The 24,971-nt window shown below is 46.6% G+C and overlaps 1 protein-coding gene across 1 annotated transcript in view; it reads right to left on the reverse strand.

Annotated features, from left to right (window-relative positions):
* The window catches only part of MAPKAP1 (MAPK associated protein 1), a 153,634-nt gene that overhangs the window by 21,741 nt on the left and 106,922 nt on the right, over positions 1-24,971 (reverse strand). The window contains exons 9-10 of the mRNA XM_083160962.1: positions 17,347-17,487; positions 4,960-5,097 (exon numbers count right to left, since the gene is read on the reverse strand). Of these exons, the coding sequence (XP_083017088.1) occupies positions 4,960-5,097; positions 17,347-17,487 (279 nt within the window). The remainder of the gene's footprint in view (positions 1-4,959; positions 5,098-17,346; positions 17,488-24,971) is intronic.

Below are 24,971 nucleotides of genomic sequence, written 5' to 3' on the forward strand. Positions count from 1 at the left end.
ATCCCTCTTGTCCTTATATTTGACCAACAACATATTTTCGGTGCATATTCCCCTGCTTTCACCCCTTCTCATTACTTGGGCAATGTGCGTTTTTGGGAGGCCTCTTTGGTTCTTGCGCACAGTACCGCAAGCTGCTGTACCTCTTGAACCAAGGGCCTTAAACAGGGGGATGCTGGTGTAAAAGTTATCCACATAGAGGTGATAACCTTTATCCAGGAAGGGGTGCACTAAATCCCAGACAATTTTCCCACTAACACCTACGAGGGAGGGGGGGCATTCTGGCGGTTCAATTCTTGAATCCTTCCCTTCATAAACCCTAAACCTGTGGGTGTACCCTGAGGTGCTTTCACACAGTTTGTACATTTTTATGCCATACCTTGCCCTCTTACTGGGAAGGTACTGGCGGAATTTAACCCTTCCTTTAAAATGTATAAGGGACTCGTCGATACAAATAAATTTTTCAGGGATGTACACCTCTTCAAATTTGGCACTGAAATGATCAATGACCGGCCTGACTTTGAATAGCCGGTCAAAGGTGGGATCATCTCTGGGTGGGCACTGTGCATTATCGGTGTAATGTATAAATTTAAGAATTGTCTCAAATCGAGTCCGGGGCATGGCCATACGGTAAAATGGAGTACTGTACAGAACATCTGTACTCCAATATTGCCTAATTTCTGGCTTTTTTACTATGCCCATATGAAACACCAGACCCCAAAACGTCATCATCTCTACTGCATCTACAGGGGTCCACCTAGCAAATGATGACGTGGGGTTTTGAGCAATAAACTGCTGGGCATATAAATTAGTTTGGTCCACCATTAAATTTATAAAATCATCAGAGAAAAATAATTTGAAAAAGTCAATTTCTCTGAGACCTGTGGAATCAAATTGGATTCCTGGCATGGCCAAAAACTCAGGAACCTGGGGCTCAAAATTGTCTGGTGGTGGGGTCCATACGAGATCAATTATTGGGGGGGGGGTCTCAGCTGCTCTACGGGGGCGTCTTTGAGGGGGTCCCTCATCACCAGAGGAGGAAGAGGAGCTTAAGGCGAAACCTTCAAATTCCCCGCTTGCATCACTGGCTGTGTCAGAGTCAGAAGCAAGCAGGGCATATGCCTCCTCCGCTGAATACATTCTCCTGGATGACTGGGAGGACATTTGGGAGGACATTTGGGAGGACATTTGGGATGCCATTTTTATTTTTGTGTTACTGGTAGTGAAATGTTTCAACACGTGTATAGTGTAGGGGGGGGTACAAACTTTATTTCAATCCGGGGGGTATGTAGTGTGTAGTGTGTATGTGGTGCAGAAAAAAAAAAATACTTTATACCAATAAAAAAAAAAAAATGAAGGGGTTAAAAATAAAAAATTTAAGGGGTTAAAAAAAAAAAAAAGGTCCTGCGCCAAAAATTGAGCACAGATGTTGGTCAGTAACGTCTGTCACTGAACAGCGCTCAAAGGCAACAGGAATTTGATCAAAAAAAAAAATATATAGATCAACCCTGTACCGAAAAAGATGATCAGTGATGTACGTCACTGATCAGCGCACAGCGGCCACAGGACACCCACAAAATCACAGTGTGTGTAAAAAAAAAATTAAAAAAAGACCCCACAGCACACACACAAAAAAAAAAAAAGGTGATCAGTGATGCGACACTGATTACCAGTGAGGTGCAGCAGGTGCACAACCTTTGGTGCAACTGACAGGTATATATAAAAAAAAAAAACCTCTGTACCCCCAAAAAAGTTGCTGATCACCTCAGATATAGTGATCAGCACAAAAGGCGGGGGCAGCAGACAAAAAATTTAGCACTCTCTATCACTCTCTGTCACTATCTCTCTCTATCTCTCACTATCTATCACTCTATGACACTGCAGCAGCAGCACTGACAGGTATATCTATATATAAAAAAAAACCTGCGCCCCCAAAAAGTTGCTGATCAGTTAATTTATACTGATCAGCACAAAAGGAGGGGGCAGCAGTCAGTTATATCAAAAATATATAGCACAATCTGTCACTATCTCTCTCTATCTCTCTCTCTCTATCTCTCTCTATCTCTCTATAACTATCACACTGCAGCAGCACAAAATATAGCACTCTGTCACTAGGCCTCTCTATCTATCTCTCTCTCTCTATCTCTCTCTCTCTCTATCTATAACTATATCACACTGCAGCAGCACAAAATATAGCACTCTCTGACACTATCTCTCTCTCTATCTCTCTCTATCTCTCTCTATCTCTCTCTATCTCTCTCTATCTCTCTATCTATCTCTCTATCTAGCTAGTACACTACAGCAGCACAATTTCACAGGAAGGCACAAGTAGCAACAGGATCCAGGAAGCAGTGTTGAAGCAGCGATCAGCACTCTCTGACACTATCTCTCTCTCTATCTCTCTCTATCTCTCTCTATCTCTCTATCTCTCTATCTCTCTATCTATCTCTCTATCTCTCTATCTATCTAGCTAGTACACTGCAGCAGCACAATTTCACAGGAAGGCACAAGTAGTAACAGGATCCAGGAAGCAGTGATGAAGCAGCGATCAGGTAAGTATGGAGCAAGCTATGGAGCAAGGTTCTGGTCAGTATGGCGGCAGGGAGGTACGGTGACCGCACTGCACGCTATTCCAGACCGGAATGGCGTCTGCAGTGCAGTCACCGTTAGTTTAAATCCCCCTCCTTGGCTGTGATTGGTCCGTCGGTCCGACGAACCAATCACGGCCTTTGGGGGCGGGCGGGGTGCGGTGGGGTGACACCAGTGTCACCCTTACACCCCGCGGTGATTGGTGCTGTACTTTACAGCACCAATCACCTCTGATCCCGTGTCACCGGCGAACGTTATTCGCCGGTGACACAGGAAAACGCTGTAATTGGCTGTTCACACTGAACAGCCAATCACAGCGATCGCCGACGGGGGGGCGGCATCGCAGCCCCCCCTGGGCATGCACGGACATGTCTGCTGTCAGGGACAGCAGACATGTTGAAACTGTCACCGCGTCTATAGACGCGGTGACAGTTAAATGCCATGACGTACATTTACGCCATGTGTCGGGAAGTACTTCCCGACCATGACGTAAATGTACGTCAAATGTCGGGAAGGGGTTAAGACCTTGAAGCAGCAACCACAGGAAAAAAAAACAAAAAACAACCACCTCACGCACAACCAGTGACCCTAAGCAGAGGTAACATTTGTGATGTGATCAGAGCATTACATACAGTATACGCTGGGATCTTTCAGGCCTGCACACAACTGCTCCAAACATGGGCATATAGTAAGGGGTAGCCCCAGCAATAAGGGGCAATTTTGAACCAAGACAAAACCATATTGTACTATTTGGAGCAAGAGGCTGCAAATATAATGTTTGCTTACCGATATATAATAAGGCGTAGGTGTGGTCTTATTTCTTATTATTCTCTAATTCTGTACTTATGAGCTAACCCAGGGGTGGGCAAAAAGTGGCACTCCAGCGGTTGATGAACTACACATCCCAGCATGCCTTGCATCGGTTTCAGCATGGTCAGATAGCAAAACTATGACAAGGCATGCTGGGATGTGTAGTTCATCAACAGCTGGCGTGCCGGTTATTGCTAACCGCTGAGCCACAACACAGAACGGGAACGTCGCGTACTGGAACATTTATCTCCTGCTCATCACAATGCGAAGTACTGAGCCTGGCGCGGATGAACTTAGCCGGCCGGCACAGATTCCTGATCTCACCTTCACCGGGGACCGACTGGATGAGGCAGAAGAACCTATTGCCCGACATCTGTCTTTGGATGCAACAGACACGACCTCTGGAAGCAGCAGGCCTAATTCAGATGTGGCTTAGCCGGACGCAGCGGCGCTGTACTAGTGTTGTATTGCAGCATGAGGCATCTGGTAGAAGTATACGCCTCCTGCTGGTCTCTTATGATTAAGCATTTGATCCCCTGCTACACCATCGGCCTACGAGGTCATGCAAGCTGGCCGCAGCACTTCCTATAAAGAGGCTGGGTAATCTCCACCTTTCAATGGAGGTCCTGGCCTTAGCTGTCCCCCGAAGTGTAGTGTGTCCAATCCTGCGGCACCAGCGCATGTGCTATGTACAAAACATCTGTCCTGCGGTATGTGCCTGTGTCCCCAGTGTCTGCACATTGATCATCAGGTGTTAGTGATCAGGGAGGAATACTCACCGAAACGCTCCATGTAGTGCCTAACCCTAACCTCAAACCCCCCACCCCCAGCAGCCTAACCCTAACCTCAAACCCCCCACCCCCAGCAGCCTAACCCTAACCTCAAACCCCCCACCCCCAGCAGCCTAACCCTAACCTCAAACCCCCCACCCCCAGCAGCCTAACCCTAACCTCAAACCCCCCACCCCCAGCAGCCTAACCCTAACCTCAAACCCCCCACCCCCAGCAGCCTAACCCTATAATCCTAATGTGGACATGTTACTAATACTTTCTGAGAATATCAGCACGCTGTTCCTCATTCAGACCCGTTGGCAAGGCTGCAATTTTTGCAGATGAACAAAAACCATGCTGCACCGCAGGTGGGGCAGATGTAACACGTGCAGAGAGAGAGAGTTACATTTAGATGAGGTGTGTTCAAAGTGAAATCTAAATTGCAATGTAAGAACAAAGCAGCCAGTATTTACCCTGCACGGAAACAACATATCACCACCCAAATCTAACTCTCTCTGCACACCACCCAAATCTAACTCTCTCTGCACACCACCCAAATCTAACTCTCTCTGTTCCATTTGCCCCACCTGCAGTGCTTATGGTTTTGTCCCATCTGCAAAAAAAATGCAGCTTTGCTAAGAGTTCTGAATCAGGCACATTTGCCTGTTAACATTTCAACAATGTCAACATCCTAACTGCCGACTCTGTGGTATAAACCTTTTGACGACACGCCATTGGTGCTGGTTAGTCTCCGTTATAGGATTTTGATGCCCACCAGAAATCCATCACTTACTTGGACTTTTCTCTTCCGCAAGATCACATGCGCAGAGCAGGTCAGAATCGATCGATATTGGCTTCTGTTTGATCCAGAATTTTGTGCTTGTCTTCTGATTGGTCACTGGGTCAATCTCAACCTTCTCGCCAGAGATCCCTATAAAGAAGAAATCAAATCAATGTGATATCATTGGCAGAGGGCTACTCTATGTAATGGGGATGCGGTCATTTGGTCTACAGCATTATGGCAGACAGTCATTGGGTCGACACCATTAGGTTGACCTGGGAAAAGGTCGACATGGGTCTAGGTCGACAGGTCGTTAGCTCGACAGTGTCTAAGTCTACAGTCAAAAGGTCAACATGGGTTTTTTTCACTGTTTTTTTGAGCCGACATGTGCCGACAGGCGGTATTTCATGCCCTACCATCCACTGGGGTGTGGTGGGAGAATAAAATAGTGTGCCGAGCGCAGCGAGACACCGTGACCGACGCATAGCGAGAGCAGCGAGCGATGCAAGGGGATGCGGTGCACTTTAAACTGTGTCCATGTCAACTGTGTTGACATTCAGGTCAAAAAACAGTGAAAAACCCCATGTCGACCTTTTCACTGTTGACCTAGACATTGTCGAACTAACGACCCGTCAAACTAATGACCTTTCAACCTAGAACCATGTCAACCTTTTCCCATGTCGACATTTTCCCATGTGGACCTAATGGTGTCAACCTAATGACTGTCGACCATCATGCTGTAGACCAAATAACCCTAACCCATGTAATGACCAATATTATTGACAATACATTCAACAGTACTTGTGTATTATCACGGCGCCCACCGATTCCATCGTAGGGCATCGTACAACCAAAAAATCGCACAGGCCTGATTCCTATGTTAAATGCCCCCCCAGACCCGATTTTTAATTGTACCCTGATGGGTAATGACTATGTTAAATGCCCCCCCATTGTTAACGCCACCCCACTATCAACGCCAACCCGAAGAGTGGCGAGCGCCACCCCGAAGTGTGGCGAGCGCAGCGAGCCCGCGAAGGACGGCGGTACGCGTTCTCCAACCTTTTCATACCCCCACTATCCACATCGGCGTGGAGTTCATTTTATATAGTGTGGCGAGCACAGCAATCCCGCGAGGGGACGTGGATGACTTCACAGGTAATCCGCGTCCGCTCGCCGCGCTTCGGGCTCAGTGGCTCGCTGCGCTCGCCACACTATATAAGATCAACTCCATGCCGATGTGGATAGTGGGGGTATGAAAAGGTCGGGGGACGCGTACCGCTGCGCTCGCCACGCTTCGGGTTGGCGTTGATAGTGGGGTGGCGTTAACAATGAGGGGGCATTTAACATAGTCATTATCCATCAGGGTGGGTATACAATTAAAAATCGGGTCTGGGGGGGCATTTAACATGGGAATAAGCCCAAATCAGGCATGATCGCATCGCATGCCATTATAATGGCATGCGATGTGATGCAATATTAAAATTGTATGCTCACGCCCGTGAAAAGGCTCAAATCGGGTCCCATCGCATGCCATCTCATACCTTAATTAGTGGCATGCGATGCGATGCAATGGGCGCCGTGATAATACACAAATACCCATTCAACTTATTATACTTAAGAAAAATGCATAAATCCCCAGCAGAGGAATGAAGGAAGATTCATGCACAACCGTCTCTATAGCTTACAGAGAACGGTGCACAAAATAATAACATCCAGCGAGCGCCAGTTCTGTAAAACATTGTTAATGGTAAGAGGAGACGGCTGATAGGTGACAGCACAGATGTGTCCACATATATCTACCCTCCTTATGTGTTAAACAGCCCCCCTCTAGTCACACCATGATAGCGCCAGGCGTCTTTTCTGCAACTTTTCCATTAAATAAAGAAATAATGATGCACAAGTTACAGGAAACCAGTAACATAACGCAGCATTTTATTTGAATCAGCAAGGTCTGCTTGTGGATCAATGTTGCGTATTGCACAAATAGCCTGGTTCCGATCCGGGTCACTGTGTGGTGTGAAAGGTCCTTTTGAAAATTTTGGTCCTGGAGTTTACATAAGCATGCACATTTTGTACCAATGCTTCGTGTCGTATTGGAACTACAGTAAATCCACCTGGTGACTGAACGTGCAGGGACAGATGGGGCGGAGTCACCATTCCCAACTGTTCTGAAATCAGCAGGATAGTTCTGATTGGAGGACTCTTTCCTCCCGTCACTACATTGTCCCAATCTGACTGACATTTGGAAAGCGACAGATGTGTCCACATACTGTACATCTAGCATGAGATGCCTGGTGCGAGTGAGCCACCAGGTCCTGTGCAACTCTGCTAGTGTAGAGTCTTTTTGTTCCCAAAGCGGTGTGACTAAGACGCACAAGAAGACTCTGCTTAACAATTTGGAACAGTATGTGACCCTTGTATATTGTCTGTGGCTAACTCTGTATACAGAGCACACTGATACTTTTATCTGCAAAAAGCTGCGGCTGCGAAGCTGTAATACTTTGTGTACAGATTCAGAGACTCCGTCGCACACAGATATTTGTGTCATATCACATTACTCAGCAGAGTCTCCGGATGCGTTTACTTTAGGGGACCTGGTGCGCCAAGGCTGCTGTTTGGAGCCACTTCAGTAAGGATGTAAGAGGACACTTCTGTGAGATTTCTTGCACCTGTTACTGGTGTACGCAGTGCTTTGGTGTTTGCATGAGAAAGAAGTTGTGGAAGGCGGAGCTTAGCATCGGGAGTTGGGGGCGTGTTTGTCTTTAATACAAGGCTTATTATTACTATCATCATGTATCCCCCTATCCTGATCCTGGCTCACAATATGTTAGGAGGTATGAAACAGTGCACGTTAATGTCACTCGCCAGCGATAGTGGACGGCTCCTAATTTTCTGTTTACAAATGCGCTTTTGAGAAGAAAAGATCACTGTGCAATATGTCAACATGGAAAAATGTTTTCCATGATTTAAAAAAAAAAAAAAAAAAACCGTTACCATACCCAGTGGGCATAGAGGGAGCCATGCGAGGTATGTGGGACACTTATACAGTGTCCATGTCGACTTAGAGACTCATTTATTTTTTTAATTCCACGTCAACATTTTGCTTGTGTCAACCCTTTGACCATTTCGATCTAATACATGTCGACCTTTTAAAAGTGTTTACCTTTTGACTGTCGACCTAACAACCCATACCCATTCTCTAAGCTGGTAAAGTATATGAGGCGGTATTGATGCCTAGTAGTGAATTTGTATGTTGGAGACCCCATAGAGGACTATAAGCAGGGGAATACATGGATGTACGTCCGGGATTACAGGATACTGGTAGTAACACTAGGACCTTTGTGTGTCGGCACAATTACAGCCCGGTTAGTGAATGGACATTGTTCTTGCACAGTTTGGTGTGACTGCAGCCCACGCACCGATATGTGCGCTGTGCGTTTTGTACTTTATTTGTGCCGTGCGATTTTGGCACTTGTAGGGGGATGCAATGCGATGCGATGTACTGTACTTTGCGGGTGCGATGCGATGAGATGCGATTTTAGCCACTTTTTTTTTAAGTTAATAGGTACTAATGGACATCGCATCGCTTCACTTCACATGCACTCCTGTACTGATGCGATGCAATGAAGCACACAAAGTACTGCCTGCAGTAATTAGGTATGTATGTTATGTTTAAAATAAAGAGAGTGTGATGTCTATGGTCCTACTAGGAGGGGAAGTCGGCCACAGAAATGATATTTAAGGCTTTCAATGAACTGATTTAAATTTGCAGGGGAGGAGAGGTGCCCCCTTGGGAGCAGGAGCCCGGCGGCAGAGGACTCCATTGCCTCCCAGAGTTACGCCTCTGCAAGTTCCAGCCATTGTGGAAGTACATGTCCCAGCATGCCCTGACACAGATTTTATATAATGGATTGCTAAAACTGTGGCAGGGCATGCTGGGACATGTAGTTCCACAACAGCTGGAGAGCTATGAGTTTGACACCACTGTTTTAGAACATTTGTATTCATTCCCGCTTACGACTTGTTACTTCTATGCAGCTTTCTATTCGCTCAGACACATTGTTTCCTATTTCTATCTCTGCGGTATAACATCCGATCTGGCAGTGAAGACGTTAACATGTGACGAGTTGATGGTCTATGCCAGGAGACAGAATGGGTAAGGAGCGGAAAAGACAGGCATGATACCAAATCCTTCCAGATGTACACATGATGCCGCAGGTTTGAACCTAGAGTTATTTTTCCGACAGTAGCCGAATATAAACCACCAGTGACACCTAAAGTGGCCGCTGATTTATAGTCGCAGTGAGTTTGGGCCTGCGTCCCCATGAATATTAGCACTACAAATCTGGGCCCATTTAGCAGAGAGCGCCTGGTACATACATCACCGACTCCTGCTCCTAGCCAAGGTCACCCTCAGAGCCATCAATCTTTCCTGCAAGGGGCAAGTGGGCCAGGCGTGCAGTTGTGCAGTGGGAGACGGCAGCCGCTACAGTCCCTCGTCTGCCTTTTTATCATGTAAAGAGCGTGCAAAAGTCTATTATATTTATCTGCCGGATGGTCCCGGCCTCGTTCATCCATTACTGACTGTATCTACATGAGAAAAGCCTCTCATACAGGGTTACTCGATTCCCATCTGTGAATATAGATTTCTTATTTGTACAGAGAAACACACATGTACTGTAAATAATATACCTGCACATTTCACAGGGTAACATTAGGCAGGAAAAACACCCTGGACTCTGAAACAAACACACACAGCTAGAACTCATTCATTTCAATGCAAAAATATATATTATTTATACAGCGCACACATATCCCGCAGCACTACAGACCCTTCCCTAGTGGAGCTTTCAGTTTGTATTTCCCAATACATGTACCCCCAGACATACATCCCTACCACATGTACCCCCAGACACACATCCCCCTACCACACGTACCCCCAGACACACATCCCCCTACCACACGTACCCCCAGACATACATCCCCTACCACACGTACCCCCAGATATACATCCCCTACCACATGTACCCCCAGACATTCATCCCTACCACACGTACCCCCAGACACACATCCCTACCACATGTACTCCCAGACACACATCCCTACCACACGTACCCCCAGACACACATCCCCTACCACACACGTACCCCCAGACACACATCCCTACCACACGTACCACCAGACACACATCCCCTACCACATATACCCCCAGACACACATCCCCTACCACATGTACCCCCAGACATACATCCCCTACCACACGTACCCCCAGACACACATCCCCTACCACACGTACCCCCAGACATACATCCCTACCACACGTACCCCCAGACACACATCCCCTACCACACGTACCCCCAGACACACATCCCCTACCACACATACCCCCAGATATACATCCCCTACCACATGTACCCCCAGACATTCATCCCTACCACATGTACCCCCAGACATTCATCCCTACCACATGTACCCCCAGACACACATCCCCTACCACACGTACCCCCAGACACACATCCCCTACCACACATACCCCCAGACACACATCCCCTACCACATGTACCCCCAGACACACATCCCCTACCACATGTACCCCCAGACACACATCCCCTACCACATGTAACCCCAGACACACATCCCTACCACACGTACCCCCAGACACACATCCCCTACCACACATACCCCCAGACACACATCCCCTACCACACATACCCCCAGACACACATCCCCTACCACACATACCCCCAGACACACATCCCCTACCACATGTACCCCCAGACACACATCCCCTACCACATGTACCCCCAGACACACATCCCCTACCACATGTACCCCCAGACACACATCCCCTACCACATGTAACCCCAGACACACATCCCCTACCACACGTACCCCCAGACACACATCCCCTACCACACGTACCCCCAGACACACATCCCCTACCACACGTACCCCCAGACACACATCCCCTACCACATGTAACCCCAGACACTCATCCCCTACCACACGTACCCCCAGACACACATCCCTACCACACGTACCCCCAGACACACATCCCCTACCACATGTACCCCCAGACACACATCCCCTACCACATGTACCCCCAGACACACATCCCCTACCACACGTACCCCCAGACACACATCCCCTACCACACGTACCCCCAGACACACATCCCCCTACCACACGTACCCCCAGACATACATCCCCTACCACACGTACCCCCAGACACATATCCCTACCACACGTACCCCCAGACACATATCCCTACCACACGTACCCCCAGACATACATCCCTACCACATGTACCCCCAGACACACATCCCCTACCACACGTACCCCCAGACATACATCCCCTACCACACGTACCCCCAGACACATATCCCTACCACACGTACCCCCAGACACATATCCCTACCACACGTACCCCCAGACATACATCCCTACCACATGTACCCCCAGACACACATCCCCCTACCACACGTACCCCCAGACATACATCCCCTACCACACGTACCCCCAGACACATATCCCTACCACACGTACCCCCAGACACATATCCCTACCACACGTACCCCCAGACATACATCCCTACCACACGTACCCCCAGACACACATCCCCTACCACACGTACCCCCAGACACACATCCCCTACCACACGTACCACCAGACACACATCCCCTACCACACGTACCCCCAGACATACATCCCTACCACATGTACCCCCAGACACACATCCCCTACCACACGTACCCCCAGACACACATCCCCTACCACACGTACCACCAGACACACATCCCCTACCACACGTACCCCCAGACACACATCCCTACCACACGTACCCCCAGACACACATCCCTACCACACGTACCCCCAGACACACATCCCTACCACACGTACCCCCAGACACACATCCCTACCACACGTACCCCCAGACACACATCCCCTACCACATGTACCCCCAGACATTCATCCCTACCACACGTACCCCCAGACACACATCCCCTACCACATGTGCACATAGACACACATCCCTACCACACGTACCCCCAGACACACATCCCCTACCACATGTACCCCCAGACATACATCCCCTACCACATGTACCCCCAGACATACATCCCTACCACACGTACCCCCAGACACACATCCCCTACCACATGTGCACATAGACATACCACATATATCCTTAAATAAATACATAGAACACTCAAAGTGACCCTAATGACAGCAGCATTTGTAATCATTTTAATTTATCCCCATGGGCTACAGGTGAAGGCGTTGTGTGGGCACTTGGTGTGTCTGGGTGGGACCAATGAGCCAGACCCTTGTATTTACCAGGCATCCACCCCCGGGCTTCTGTAATGACCAGCAAACCTGAGACTTTAGGCAGAAGAGGAATGATTGGACACCCCTCAGACACCCCCCAAATCGCAGGTCCATCAGATGCAGCCACTCGTATGTAAATACCTGTGTCCCAGAATAGAATACCCCACCTAAGTCTCTGCTCAGTAAATACAAAAAAAGGAAAATAGGATTTAAAAGTTCCTTCGGAGCAGAACATAATCACATTCATTCCAATCTGATGTTATGCCAGGAATAAAATCTATAATAAATGCTAATATTTTAATAGGAAAATTAATTTATGAATTATTTATCTTCATGTATATAATATAAATGTAAATGAATATTTTTTTTTACGGCTATGCATTTATGTATTGCCTTTAACTACGTATCACCCATAAAAAGCATTATTTCACATTAAGGGCCAGATGTATGTATCTTGTGATAAAGTGGAGAGTGATAAACAACCAATCCGCTCCTACCTGTCATTTTTAAAACCCAGCCTGTGACATGGCAGGTATGAGCTGATTGGCTGGTGGTTTATCACTCTCCAATTTACCACTTTTAGAAGCTTAGTGCATCTGGAACTCAGAGATATACAGTATATAGACACAAGTATTTGGCCACACCTGGTAACTATTGAATTCAGACCAGTTACCACAGGTGTATGAAATCAAGCACCTAACATTGCAGTCTCCATTTGCATTTGTGGTCTCGCCTCGCTCGGGAAATGGAGGTGCCATGCCCCAATTTTTCCTCCCCTAGCTGCCCCCGCCCCCATCCCTCCCCCCAGAATGCCTCTGCCTGCCAATCACACAAAGGCATTCACTAAACTGCGTTGCGATTGCAGGATCCATCCCGAACATTCAAAGAACGCAATTTCCTAATAATCGGATTCTACATACAGAACATGAGAAGCGGCACTGTGCAACCACCGCATCATACACACATAGGGGCGTATTCAATGCCGCGGTGAGGGGGGTTTGTACAGCGAGGATGGCTTATTATACCTGATGGCTAACCGCCTCGCCGTATTCAATGTCTGGCCGGAATCCTCGCCGTCATAGCTCACGGTCAGGGGCACCAAATACCCCTCATAACATGCAGATGAATACTCTTAGGGGTGTACAACGGCAGCCCGGGCTTCCTACTTTGGATTAGAACTGAAGGTCACACTGGTGTTCTACAGACGCCTGACCTCAAGGTGGCACAACCGCTGTTGTCTGCTTATTTAATAACCTGGAGTCATAATCATCCTATAACAGCTACTGTACGCCTGAAAAAAAAATGATATTTGTTTTCTGAAAGTATCTATCAACAATAATCACTACACGTACCAATCAGAGAACTGTGTAACTTACTAATACTCTAGGGATGTGTGGTCATAAATCAGGGTATAAACACACTTTACTATCACTGAAGAATGAATACGGACCATTACTGTGCTACACTTCAACACTTACACAGTAGTCTTCGAGGCACCTAACAGTGCAGGGCTTACGGATACCCAGGTTTCTGCATACGTGACCTTATAAGTACCTCATTCATTTGAATGAATTCATCTGTGTTCACCCATGAATATCCTTAAAGGTACTTGTGTACTATCACGGCACCCATCGCATCGCAGACCATAAGGCATGCAATGCGATATCGTGCGATGTTCCACAATGCCATACAATGCGATGAGATGCGATTATAACTTGTATAAGCACCCTAATGGGTGCTTACAATGTTAAATGCACCCCCACGCCACCCCCCAAGTATAAACGTGAACCCGAAGCGTGGCGAGTGCAGCGAGCCCGCGAGGGGCGGCGGTACGCGTCCTACGACCTTTTCATACCCCCACTATCCATGTCGGCGTGGAGTTGATTTTATATAAACCGAGCCCGAAGCGTGGCGAGCGCAGTGAGCCCCGCAAGGGGACGCGCATAACTTCACAGGTATACGCGTCCGCTCGCCACGCTTCGGGCTCGGTGGCTCGCTGCGCTCGCCACACTTTATAAAATCAACTCCACTGATGTTGGCCACATAAAGCGGTATAAAGGGGCCTACACACGGGGAGATTTGACCAATGCTGGATCGCTCAGGATGCTCAGCACAAAGCTACGTGTCAGCGATATGTGCTGAGTGATCGGTCAGGGCCAGTGTTCTCTGGCCGATTAATGTGCAGCACGACCCCTACATACGGAGCGATGTAGGGGCATTTTCTAAGCAATCTAGTGAGATGCCTGCATTAATGTTGCCATATACTCTGCCAATTCCATGCATTTCTTTGCTTGCTTGTTTAATATCAATAAATGTTTTAAAATGTAAAAAAAAAAACTAAAGTCAAAAAGTATTTTGCCTTTAACAATGTTATATCTGCAGATGTGTATATGTATGTACAGTATGAACATTTGAGATGAACATTGCTGTATTTTATATCAGAAATCACAATGAAATGGTAATTATAGGAGATAACGGACACTGCATCAGACATGTCACATACCGGCGCTGATATCTGTCAAGATAAAGCCAAGCATTAAAGAGCGCAGCTAAGCCAGGGGTCCGCGTACTGGAACATGCCGCAGTGCAGCCTGGGTAAAATACAGCTCATTCTATAGACTCCCTTCCAACTCCCCGCAGGATCAATATGATCAATACAGCTGCTGGCCGGCAATCCATAGCTCTGGGGAAGTAGATTTCCCAGATATAATTGTCTGTACTGTGTGACAGACGGCCGAGAGCTGTAGATGCCGCAAGGAAGTTACAGTCTAACAGAAAATCTGATCAGGTGGAAATCTAGTAAGGTCTATAGTGTTGCAAACATTACTGCTGTGAAGTCAATATAAGGAGTCCCAATTACTGCGGTGCGGAACTAACCGACAGGCAGGGATGATTACTCTGAACAGAGGCTACAAGAATTACAAGAATTATATATTTTTTTTAAAAAGCGGCAATCACGGCAAAAATATGCCTTGTGTTCGGACTGGCATCCCGCATGGCCGCCAATGGCATTTTCCTCTGGTGAGAACACTGACCCCGACCGATTAAAAATCAGCATGCTGGTTACGAATCGCCAGGAGAAAGCGACGCACGGGACCGCGCATCGCTATGGCGATGTAGGGGCATTTAAATGTAGTTAAATGAAGTAATATCGCTCAGAAAATGTCTGTATATCGCTACGTGTTTAGGTCCCATTAGATTTGGGGGGAGTTATTTTGTTTCTGTGCAGGGAAAATACTGGCTGCTTTATTTTTACACTGCAATTTAGATTGGTTTCAATACACCCCACTCAGATGCAACTCTCTCTGCACATGTTACTGCCCCACCTGCATTGCAGCATGGTTTGTGCCCAATTTGATAAAAAATATGTCCTGCGATAAGTTCTGAATTAGGCCCTTTATCTCTCTGTGGAGAATTGTTAATCCTATAGCAGATGTGGGAACGAATGTGGCAGATCATATTTATGTCTGCAAATATGGAGAGAAAACCTACAAGTAGGACGCGCAGCACATTGTTAAGTGGCCATATGTTACTGTCACTTAAATGAAAATAAAGGAGAAATAAATGGTAATTATAAAACGCGTGCACGATTCTGACAATGTTTTAAATGGATATTAATCTACATATATGAAAGACGAAAGACTACTTATAGTAATGAGTCGAACAGCCGGGCTTGTAACATTCCCCAGAAAAGGAGAAGTCTACAGAAACTTGCTCAGGATGACGCGCAAATTGTGCATTGTTAGAGGAATCGTGACCATTGTTCCTTCCCTAACAATGGGCTCGAACAGATTACGTGCGGATCCGGCAGGAAATTTCTTTTAATCGTGTGTGAAGCTGGAGATAAAAACTAGAAAGCCTTAGAGGGCAGCACGCATGCTGCGGAGGGAAGGGCGGTTTAGGGAACAGAATACTGCTGTAGTTTCAGGTACTTTCTTGTTATAGTGCCAGGGGCGTAATTAGGACCTTGCTGGCCCCATAGCAAAATCTAAAGGGCTCCACATTGCCCCTTAAGGGAGGAAGAGAGAGTGAGAGTAAAGGGAATGAGGAGACAAAGAAGAGCGTGAAAAAGGGGAAGTGAGAGACAGGTATTCAAGGGAGGGGGAGAGGGAGAGGGAGGGTTACATGGGGAAAAGAGGGAATGAGAGAAAGAGGAGAAAGGGGTGGAAACACACACACACACACACACACACACACACACCACTGACACATACCTGTTATATAAGGACCACTGGCACACACACACACACACACACACACACACGTTATATAAGGACCACTGGCACACACACATACATACATGTTATATAAGGACCACTGGCGCACACACACACACACACATTATATATGGACCACTGGCACGCACACACATACATGTTATATAAGGATCACTGGCGCACACACACACATTATATAAGGACCACTGGCACCCACACGCACACAACATGGACCAGAGGAACAACTGAAACACAAACACACAGTACATACATTGCACAGGGAACGGGGGTAGGATGCACTGACACACATGGACAATGAGCACACACACAACCAACCCGCTCCCCTCCGGAAGAAGAGTATCATGGCGGGTGTCTCCGGAGGAGTCAGTGGAGCTGAATTATGACCGGCGGTGGCACACAGGAGATAGCGGAGTTACAGTGGTGGCGCTGTACTCTAGAAGCGTAGTTTACAGGCCGCTGGTGGGAGCCGCTATTGCAGAGCCAGCGGCTGGCCTCCGAGGGGGAAAGGGGGGTAGAGGGAGCAGAAGGCTTTTGGGGCAGGCAGGAGTAGGTGCAGGGGTAGCTGCAGGACCCAGAAACCGCTTGGGCCCCATAGCAGCTGCCTCCCCTGCACCCTCTGTAGTTCCGCCAGTGCCACTGCACCATTTCCCACTGTCCAGATCATCGTTCTTTCTATGGATATCTTTATCAGTGCACAGCATGCTGAATCTGTAACTAATTTCCTCAGGTTGAATTCTAACGACCCCGCTTGATCACGATTTCCTTGGTAACTCGTGGACAGACTTAGAGGTAAACAAGGGAAAAGGTGATGGAAGGAGATGAATGAACTCACCCAGTTGGACATCTGTGGTGAATCGCAGTCTGTGAATCATGTTGACCTTAAATGACTTATAATGATGACTGCTCAGCATGTCCTGCACCGTGGCAATGTCTATTTGTGTCTCTTCTTCTTGGGGCTCCTCTCCTCTGGAACCTGAAGAATATATAGAGAAATAAATAAGAATATATACATCTTGGGTATGTCCGTTTACGATAAACTCGGAAACCATTGAACCTGCTGCAATGGGGATTTCACCAATGTGTAGGTAATTGTTCCAGGCAGCCTATAGGTTGAGTATCATCACGTTGGGTCGGCCAGGGGGCTGTTGGCGGTGCTCAGTGGGAAGGGATCCAACTGCACCGCTTGTGGCAAGTCAGAAGCAATAGGCCAAAGGAACGATCCGGACGTTGCAGGACATGTACCATGATAGACTTAGAGAGTCAAAACACTCTCCACCTTACACTACATATTACCAAAATCGTCCTGGGCTCCCGGCCGCTGGGGGAGCATTACATGGTTTCCTTGCTCCCCCAGCGGCACTACGCTAATTGCGTACATTGCTGCCGCCGGGGTGTCATGGAGGACGCAGCCGGAGGAGGGGAACGCTGCCGCCATGGTGTCATGGAGGAGGTTGCGGGAGGAGGGGAACGCTGCCGCCGGGGGTGTCATGGAGGAGGGGAACGCTGGCGCCGGGGACATTAGGTCGTTAGGTAAGTAGAATGCACCACACACACACACTATCAACACACATTTCACCCAATAACACAATCATATCCCCACTATCCATGTCATACCCCCATTATCCAGGTGGGCGTGGAGTTAATTATATAAAGTGCGGCGAGCGCAGCGAGCCACCGACCCCGAAGCGTGGGGAGCGCTTCGGGCTCGGTGGGTCGCTGCGCTCGCCACACTTTATAAAATGAACTCCACGCCCACCTGGATAATGGGGGTATGACGTGGATAGTGGGGATATGATCCATTATGTATTAGCAAAGCTCCAGTTACGTAGCCAGCATAGTGGTGTATTGGTATTCTCAACACACCACTACGCAAACTACGTAATGGGCGCCCGGATAATACAGAAGTACCGGCGATACTGTGAACAATATCACTCAGAAATCCCATGAACACCATTGCTTAGCATGTATGGGGCTTTATAGTGTGTATTCAGCTTAGGACTGTATCTGGACAAGCCTTGCCGGTATATGTACGGTATATATATATAGCCAATGTACCTGTTTTCCTCGAACTTGACTTACTGTACTTGATCAGTATCTACTGACACTTGTATCTACCACAAAAATCATAGTATATCAGATTATAGGTCTGAAAAAGATTTTGGATCTGCATATGAGCCATGGTCAATGTGAAGTGCACATAAACGCTCCCCTCTCCAATCTTCAGTCACATCTGTGCATTTCCCATTCCAGCAGGTGGAACCCATATCCCTCACACAACACAGACATCCTCTGTCCTGAATTGTTCAGCACCACAATATCTCACCCTGGTAAACAGGAACGGCATGGGGACGAGAGAGGTGCTGCTTAGTGGAAGGCGGATACGAGGGGTAGAGAGAGAGTAGACAGAGGTGTAATTCTGATTGGAGTCTAACCTGCTTAAATTGGAGGCCAGGATCTACTGTATTTGCCAGAGCGGTTATTTTGAATCGTTGAAAACGATTTTATCTGGTTTTGCAGAACCATGCTTCTAGGGCCAAGCACATTGTCAACAAGGGCCATTTAGCACATCAGACGTTAAGCGCCAACCTTGATTTCTGGAAACTGAATTTGCCACAGCATGAGCCAGAAAACCACAGAAATTTTACATTTTGTCATGTATGCCAGTGTATCCCCAATGCCATCTGACAGCTGTGCCAATGTAACTACATCTAACTATCTCTATCCGATACAGATATAAGTACCAGCAGGCGCGTCTAGCACAGGAGTAGTTAATCCCCGTTTCCCTCACTCACAAATGATTTAGGCACTGTGGGATTTTAACAACTTTTTCCCATAAAGCTGCCACTGGCGCCATTATCGGCCTCATATATCCTTCTTTACTAACACCCTGTTTTTTTCATAAGCTATTAGTTATAATGAAGGTTACTGCTCATTAAGCCAAAACGTCAATTACTTTAAAAATAACGCTAAAGAACGGCAGACATGCTTCTGCCTTATATTTTGGACTGCGACCAATTTAGAAATCAGGGTTTCTGAAGGAATTTGTTTAAATATAGCCCTGGTGATGCCAGCTTTGGGAGCCGGGAAATAATCAGTCAGATGCTTTTAAATAAAGTGCTGCGTAAAATACAGCAGAAACTGTGATTTAGCCTCTTGCGGAGACGAGGGTGACACGCTGCTCACTGCGAATGGCTAATGCAGGGCCTGAAAGCCACAATCTCCGCATTTCAGCGACAGATTAATGAAGACGTCATTGTTTTGTTTAAATGGAAGTGTCTTGCGATATGAGAGCAAATAAACTTGCCTTTATGTAGAGAATTAATATAATTTAGGCTGAAAATGCTACTATATTCCAACGGTGCTAGACAAGAGGAGATTAATAATTGCAAGCATAAAATGACTAAGTAATACCATAAAAGAAATAATGCAAACAGTCTGCAGAACTTCTGCCAAAAAGGGTGAAGAAAATTAATCGCCCCAAAAAAAAAAATACTTGTTTCATTGGTACATTAGCCAAACTTGTTCCAGAACGTTAATTAACCTATCTGAGAAAATGGTCCCACATTTTCCTCTCTTACCTGACGTTGTGACACCCCTAAAACACATGAATACCTCATCCAAACAGAAATACTAATGATGGTAACTTTGGTCTAGCTATATTGTTATATACAGATGTGTTCTCATCTTTGCTGAAGTCATGCCAAACAGTCAAACCCTGCCCGCCAGATCTTGTTGGACGCGTTGGGCGTCTTTTCAGTAAAAATGTTGCTCAGTCCACAAAGTGCTACAGATGCAGTTTTTTCCCAATACAGACTCCATCACACACAAACACACACACACACACACACACACACACACACACACACTATAATATACTCTACAATTAGTTTTGAATATGATATCGTCATTTCTTGGCGCTTTGTACCGTAGCTAGGCAAAAGGAAAGTGAGCTTCGTCATTGTAGAAATTGTAAAATTATAACACTGTAGGCCATCATCTGAAAATATACTGCATTCCATGCACTTAAATACCCCTTTTCTATGGCCTTGAAAAAGATACTGCGCACATTTCTGCAAGAACCAGATGTGTTGTGTTGCATCACATCCTTGAAGGAAAGCGAGCTTGGTTTTCTTGCAACCAACAGAGATTTGAGCGAAAATATTCAAAAATTCCGCCTTCCATACTTGCTCACACTGTACACCTTAACTGCATCTTCCCAATAGACTTATACTGTACATTGCAGAAAAGGTTAAGATGGACTTGGAAAGGGATTAGACCCATGTGAACGGAATTAAACGAGCAAAGACCTATCTTTTTTTTTAGGGTCAATGATAATAATAATAATTTTATTTATATAGCGCTCTTTCTCCAATAGGACTCAAGGCGCTTTGTTAAGGGTCAATAACAAAACAAAAAAAAAGACAGGGTGACTTAAATCCCGAAGCTAGCAATATCTGCTATACCTAGATATAGTGGAGCCGGTGTTACATATAGACAAGCGGTGAGTTCTGACGGCAATAAATAATGCCACGTACACATCCTACAACCTACAACACCAGTCTACAGCCCATCACCGATATGCTCTACCAGCAGCGCACGTACAACATACGGCCCCCGCTTCCAGCAGGAACAGACGTTTTAGCAGGCAAAAAACATGGCGGCTTATTATTTTAATGTACTGGTATTTTGCTTAATGAAAATTCTTAATTGTAATTCAATTAATTACATACACAGAGTCCCCAGTTACAGCTCCCAATAAGAATTGGCTTTTCAAACAGGTCTAAAGGCACTTAACCAATTTTAATATATTAAGACCAATTTCCCTTGAATACTAATTAGTTCTTAATGATAAGATGAGGAGGGGAGCAGGGTAGAAAGCAAGCGGCAGGATATAAAATTCAATTAGCCGTGTAGAGGATGCGCCTCTGCACAACTTGTATTTTAGGGGGTGGAAAGGGCTGGATTCAGAGTAGTAAATCTCGGGGATATTTGGGGAAGAGGACAGGCTCTGTCTCTATAAAAAGACGTGGGGGAAGAGAATGTCTGTAATACATAATCTGGTTTGTGTTCAGTTATACGGCTGCGATCACCTTGTATATATTACATCACAAGCACACACGGTTACATTTAACTTGGTGAATGATGAAACATACTGAAATGCTGGAAACATTACCTTATGAGCAGCACATGATTACAGCCTTTTTGGGCTTAGTATACTGTCATTTATTGTCCTAGTCTCTGAAGAAAAATCATATATATATCACGGATGGTGTAATGGTTACATTACTGCCCCACAGCGCTGAGGTCATGGGTTCTATCCCCACCATGTGTTATATATACGGGGCAGTACGGATGGTGTAATGGTTAGCATTACTGCCTCACAGCGCTGAGGTCATGGGTTCTATTCCCACCATGTGTTATATATACGGGGCAGTACGGATGGTGTAATGGTTACATTACTGCTTCACAGCACTGAGGTCATGGGTTCTATCCCCACCATGTGTTATATATACGGGGCAGTACGGATGGTGCAATGGTTACATTACTGCCTCACAGTGCTGAGGTCATGGGTTCTATCCCCACCATGTGTTATATATACGGGGCAGTACGGACGGTGTAATGGTTACATTACTGCCTCACAGCACTGAGGTCATGGGTTCTATCCCCACCATGTGTTATATATACGGGGCAGTACGGACGATGTAATGGTTAGCATTACTGCCTCACAGCGCTGAGGTCATGGGTTCTATCCCCACCATGTGTTATATATACGGGGCAGTACGGACGGTGTAATGGTTAGCATTACTGCCTCACAGCACTGAGGTCATGGGTTCTATTCCCACCATGTGTTATATATACGGGGCAGTACGGACGGTGTAATGGTTAGCATTACTGCCTCACAGCGCTGAGGTCATGGGTTCTATCCCCTCCATGTGTTATATATACAGGGCAGTACGGATGGTGTAATGGTTACATTACTGCCTCACAGCGCTGAGGTCATGGGTTCTATTCCCACCATGTGTTATATATACGGGGCAGCACGGATGGTGTAATGGTTACATTACTGCCTCACAGCGCTGAGGTCATGGGTTCTATCCCCACCATGTGTTATATATACGGGGCAGTACGGACGGTGTAATGGTTACATTACTGCCCCACAGCGCTGAGGTCATGGGTTCTATCCCCACCATGTGTTATATATACGGGGCAGTACGGATGGTGTAATGGTTAGCATTACTGCCTCACAGCGCTGAGGTCATGGGTTCTATTCCCACCATGTGTTATATATACGGGGCAGTACGGATGGTGTAATGGTTACATTACTGCTTCACAGCACTGAGGTCATGGGTTCTATCCCCACCATGTGTTATATATACGGGGCAGTACGGATGGTGCAATGGTTACATTACTGCCTCACAGTGCTGAGGTCATGGGTTCTATCCCCACCATGTGTTATATACATGGGGCAGTACGGACGGTGTAATGGTTAGCATTACTGCCCCACAGCGCTGAGGTCATGGGTTCTATTCCCACCATGTGTTATATATACGGGGCAGTACGGACGGTGTAATGGTTAGCATTACTGCCCCACAGCGCTGAGGTCATGGGTTCTATTCCCACCATGTGTTATATATACGGGGCAGTATGGATGGTTTAATGGTTACATTACTGCCTCACAGCGCTGAGGTCATGGGTTCTATTCCCACCATGTGTTATATATACAGGACAGTACGGATGGTGTAATGGTTACATTACTGCCTCACAGCGCTGAGGTCATGGGTTCTATCCCCACCATGTGTTATATATACGGGGCAGTACGGATGGTGTAATGGTTAGCATTACTGCCTCACAGCACTGAGGTCATGGGTTCTATCCCCACCATGTGTTATATATACCGGGCAGTACGGATGGTGTAATGGTTATAGCATTACTGCCTCACAGCGCTGAGGTCATGGGTTCTATCCCCACCATGTGTTATATATATATATATACAGGGCAGTACGGATGGTGTAATGGTTAGCATTACTGCCTCACTGCACTGAGGTCATGGGTTCTATCCCCACCATGTGTTATATACAGGGCTGTACGGATGGTGTAATGGTTAGCATTACTGCCCCACAGCACTGAGGTCATGGGTTCTATCCCCACCATGTGTTATATATACAGGGCCGTACGGACGGTGTAATGGTTAGCATTACTGCCTCACAGCACTGAGGTCATGGGTTCGATCCCCACCATGGCCCTAACTGTGCGGAGTTTGTATATTCTCCCCGTGTTTTTGTGGGTTTACTCCTGGTACTCCGATTTCCTCCCACAATTGGTAGGTCAATTGGCTGCCAACAAATTAACCCTAGAATGTCTGTGTGTGCGTGTACATGTGGTAGGGAATATAGATTGTAAACTCCACTGGGGCAGGGACTGATATGAGTGTTCAAATATTCTCTGTAAAGTGCTGCGGAATCTGTGTGCGCTATATAAGAAACAATAAATAATAGATCTAGTGTCTGTGCTTAACCGAAACACTGCCATCTGCTGGCAGCGAGTGAAACTACATCTTTTACACATACAGAAACACAGAGGCAATCGCACATACAGAAACAGAGAGCCAATCACAAGGTAGCCGACTAGCTTTTGCATCGAGCCGGCTTAGCTAGAGAATAAATGGCTATTATATCTGCGCAGAGGATAATGGATCATGTAATGCTATTATATTCCTATATCAGATCATGAAGGTGCAATACTGTCTGCTGCTAATCCCTATATACTGCAATAGCCCTAAAACTAACTATTGGAAAGCGCAATGTAATACGAATAATAGCCATCAGTGGCGTAACTAGAAAGTTTGCACCCCACCTGCCCAAAAAGTTTTTCCCCCACCCACCAATTTTTTTTTTTTTATACCTACGTGCTCGTTGCCAGGGGATACATGCTTGCAGGCAAGCAAGTGTTCCCGAAATCTGTCACAGGGTAACGCTATAAGTGGTGCGCACTCCTAACAGACGGAAGAGGGCAGTAGGACCGTTAGAAATCTCCTCCCAGGAGGGCGATTCCATGTGGATGGTCAGATAACATGGAATCTGCAGGGGCCCTCATGGACTGTGAAGCCATTGTTACACCGCGGATGGCAATGTAGAAGTGGAAGCTACTCCCTGTATAAAATCTGCAAATACAATATGAAGAATACATACGGCCATTAACCTACCAGCCCACTGGCACTGAGAGCATTAATCAGTCTATATGTAGGTAGGATTCCGTCCCTGCAACATCCATCGTTCTCTTATTTTGTGCAATTATTTGCTTATTAAGAGCGGACAGTTTGCAAAACATTTTATGGAGAATTTTGGAGCACTTACTGTACATCAGCCTCTTCCCCGGTGGGGAGTCTTATTGATGGAATGATAATGTTTCTCAGAACTCCGCCGGTGCACAGCGCCACCGCTATTTACCAACCCCCAA

The sequence above is a fragment of the Crinia signifera genome, chromosome 9 (genome assembly GCF_055691185.1).
Source record: "Crinia signifera chromosome 9, ASM5569118v1, whole genome shotgun sequence".
Classification (NCBI taxonomy): Eukaryota; Metazoa; Chordata; class Amphibia; order Anura; family Myobatrachidae; genus Crinia; species Crinia signifera.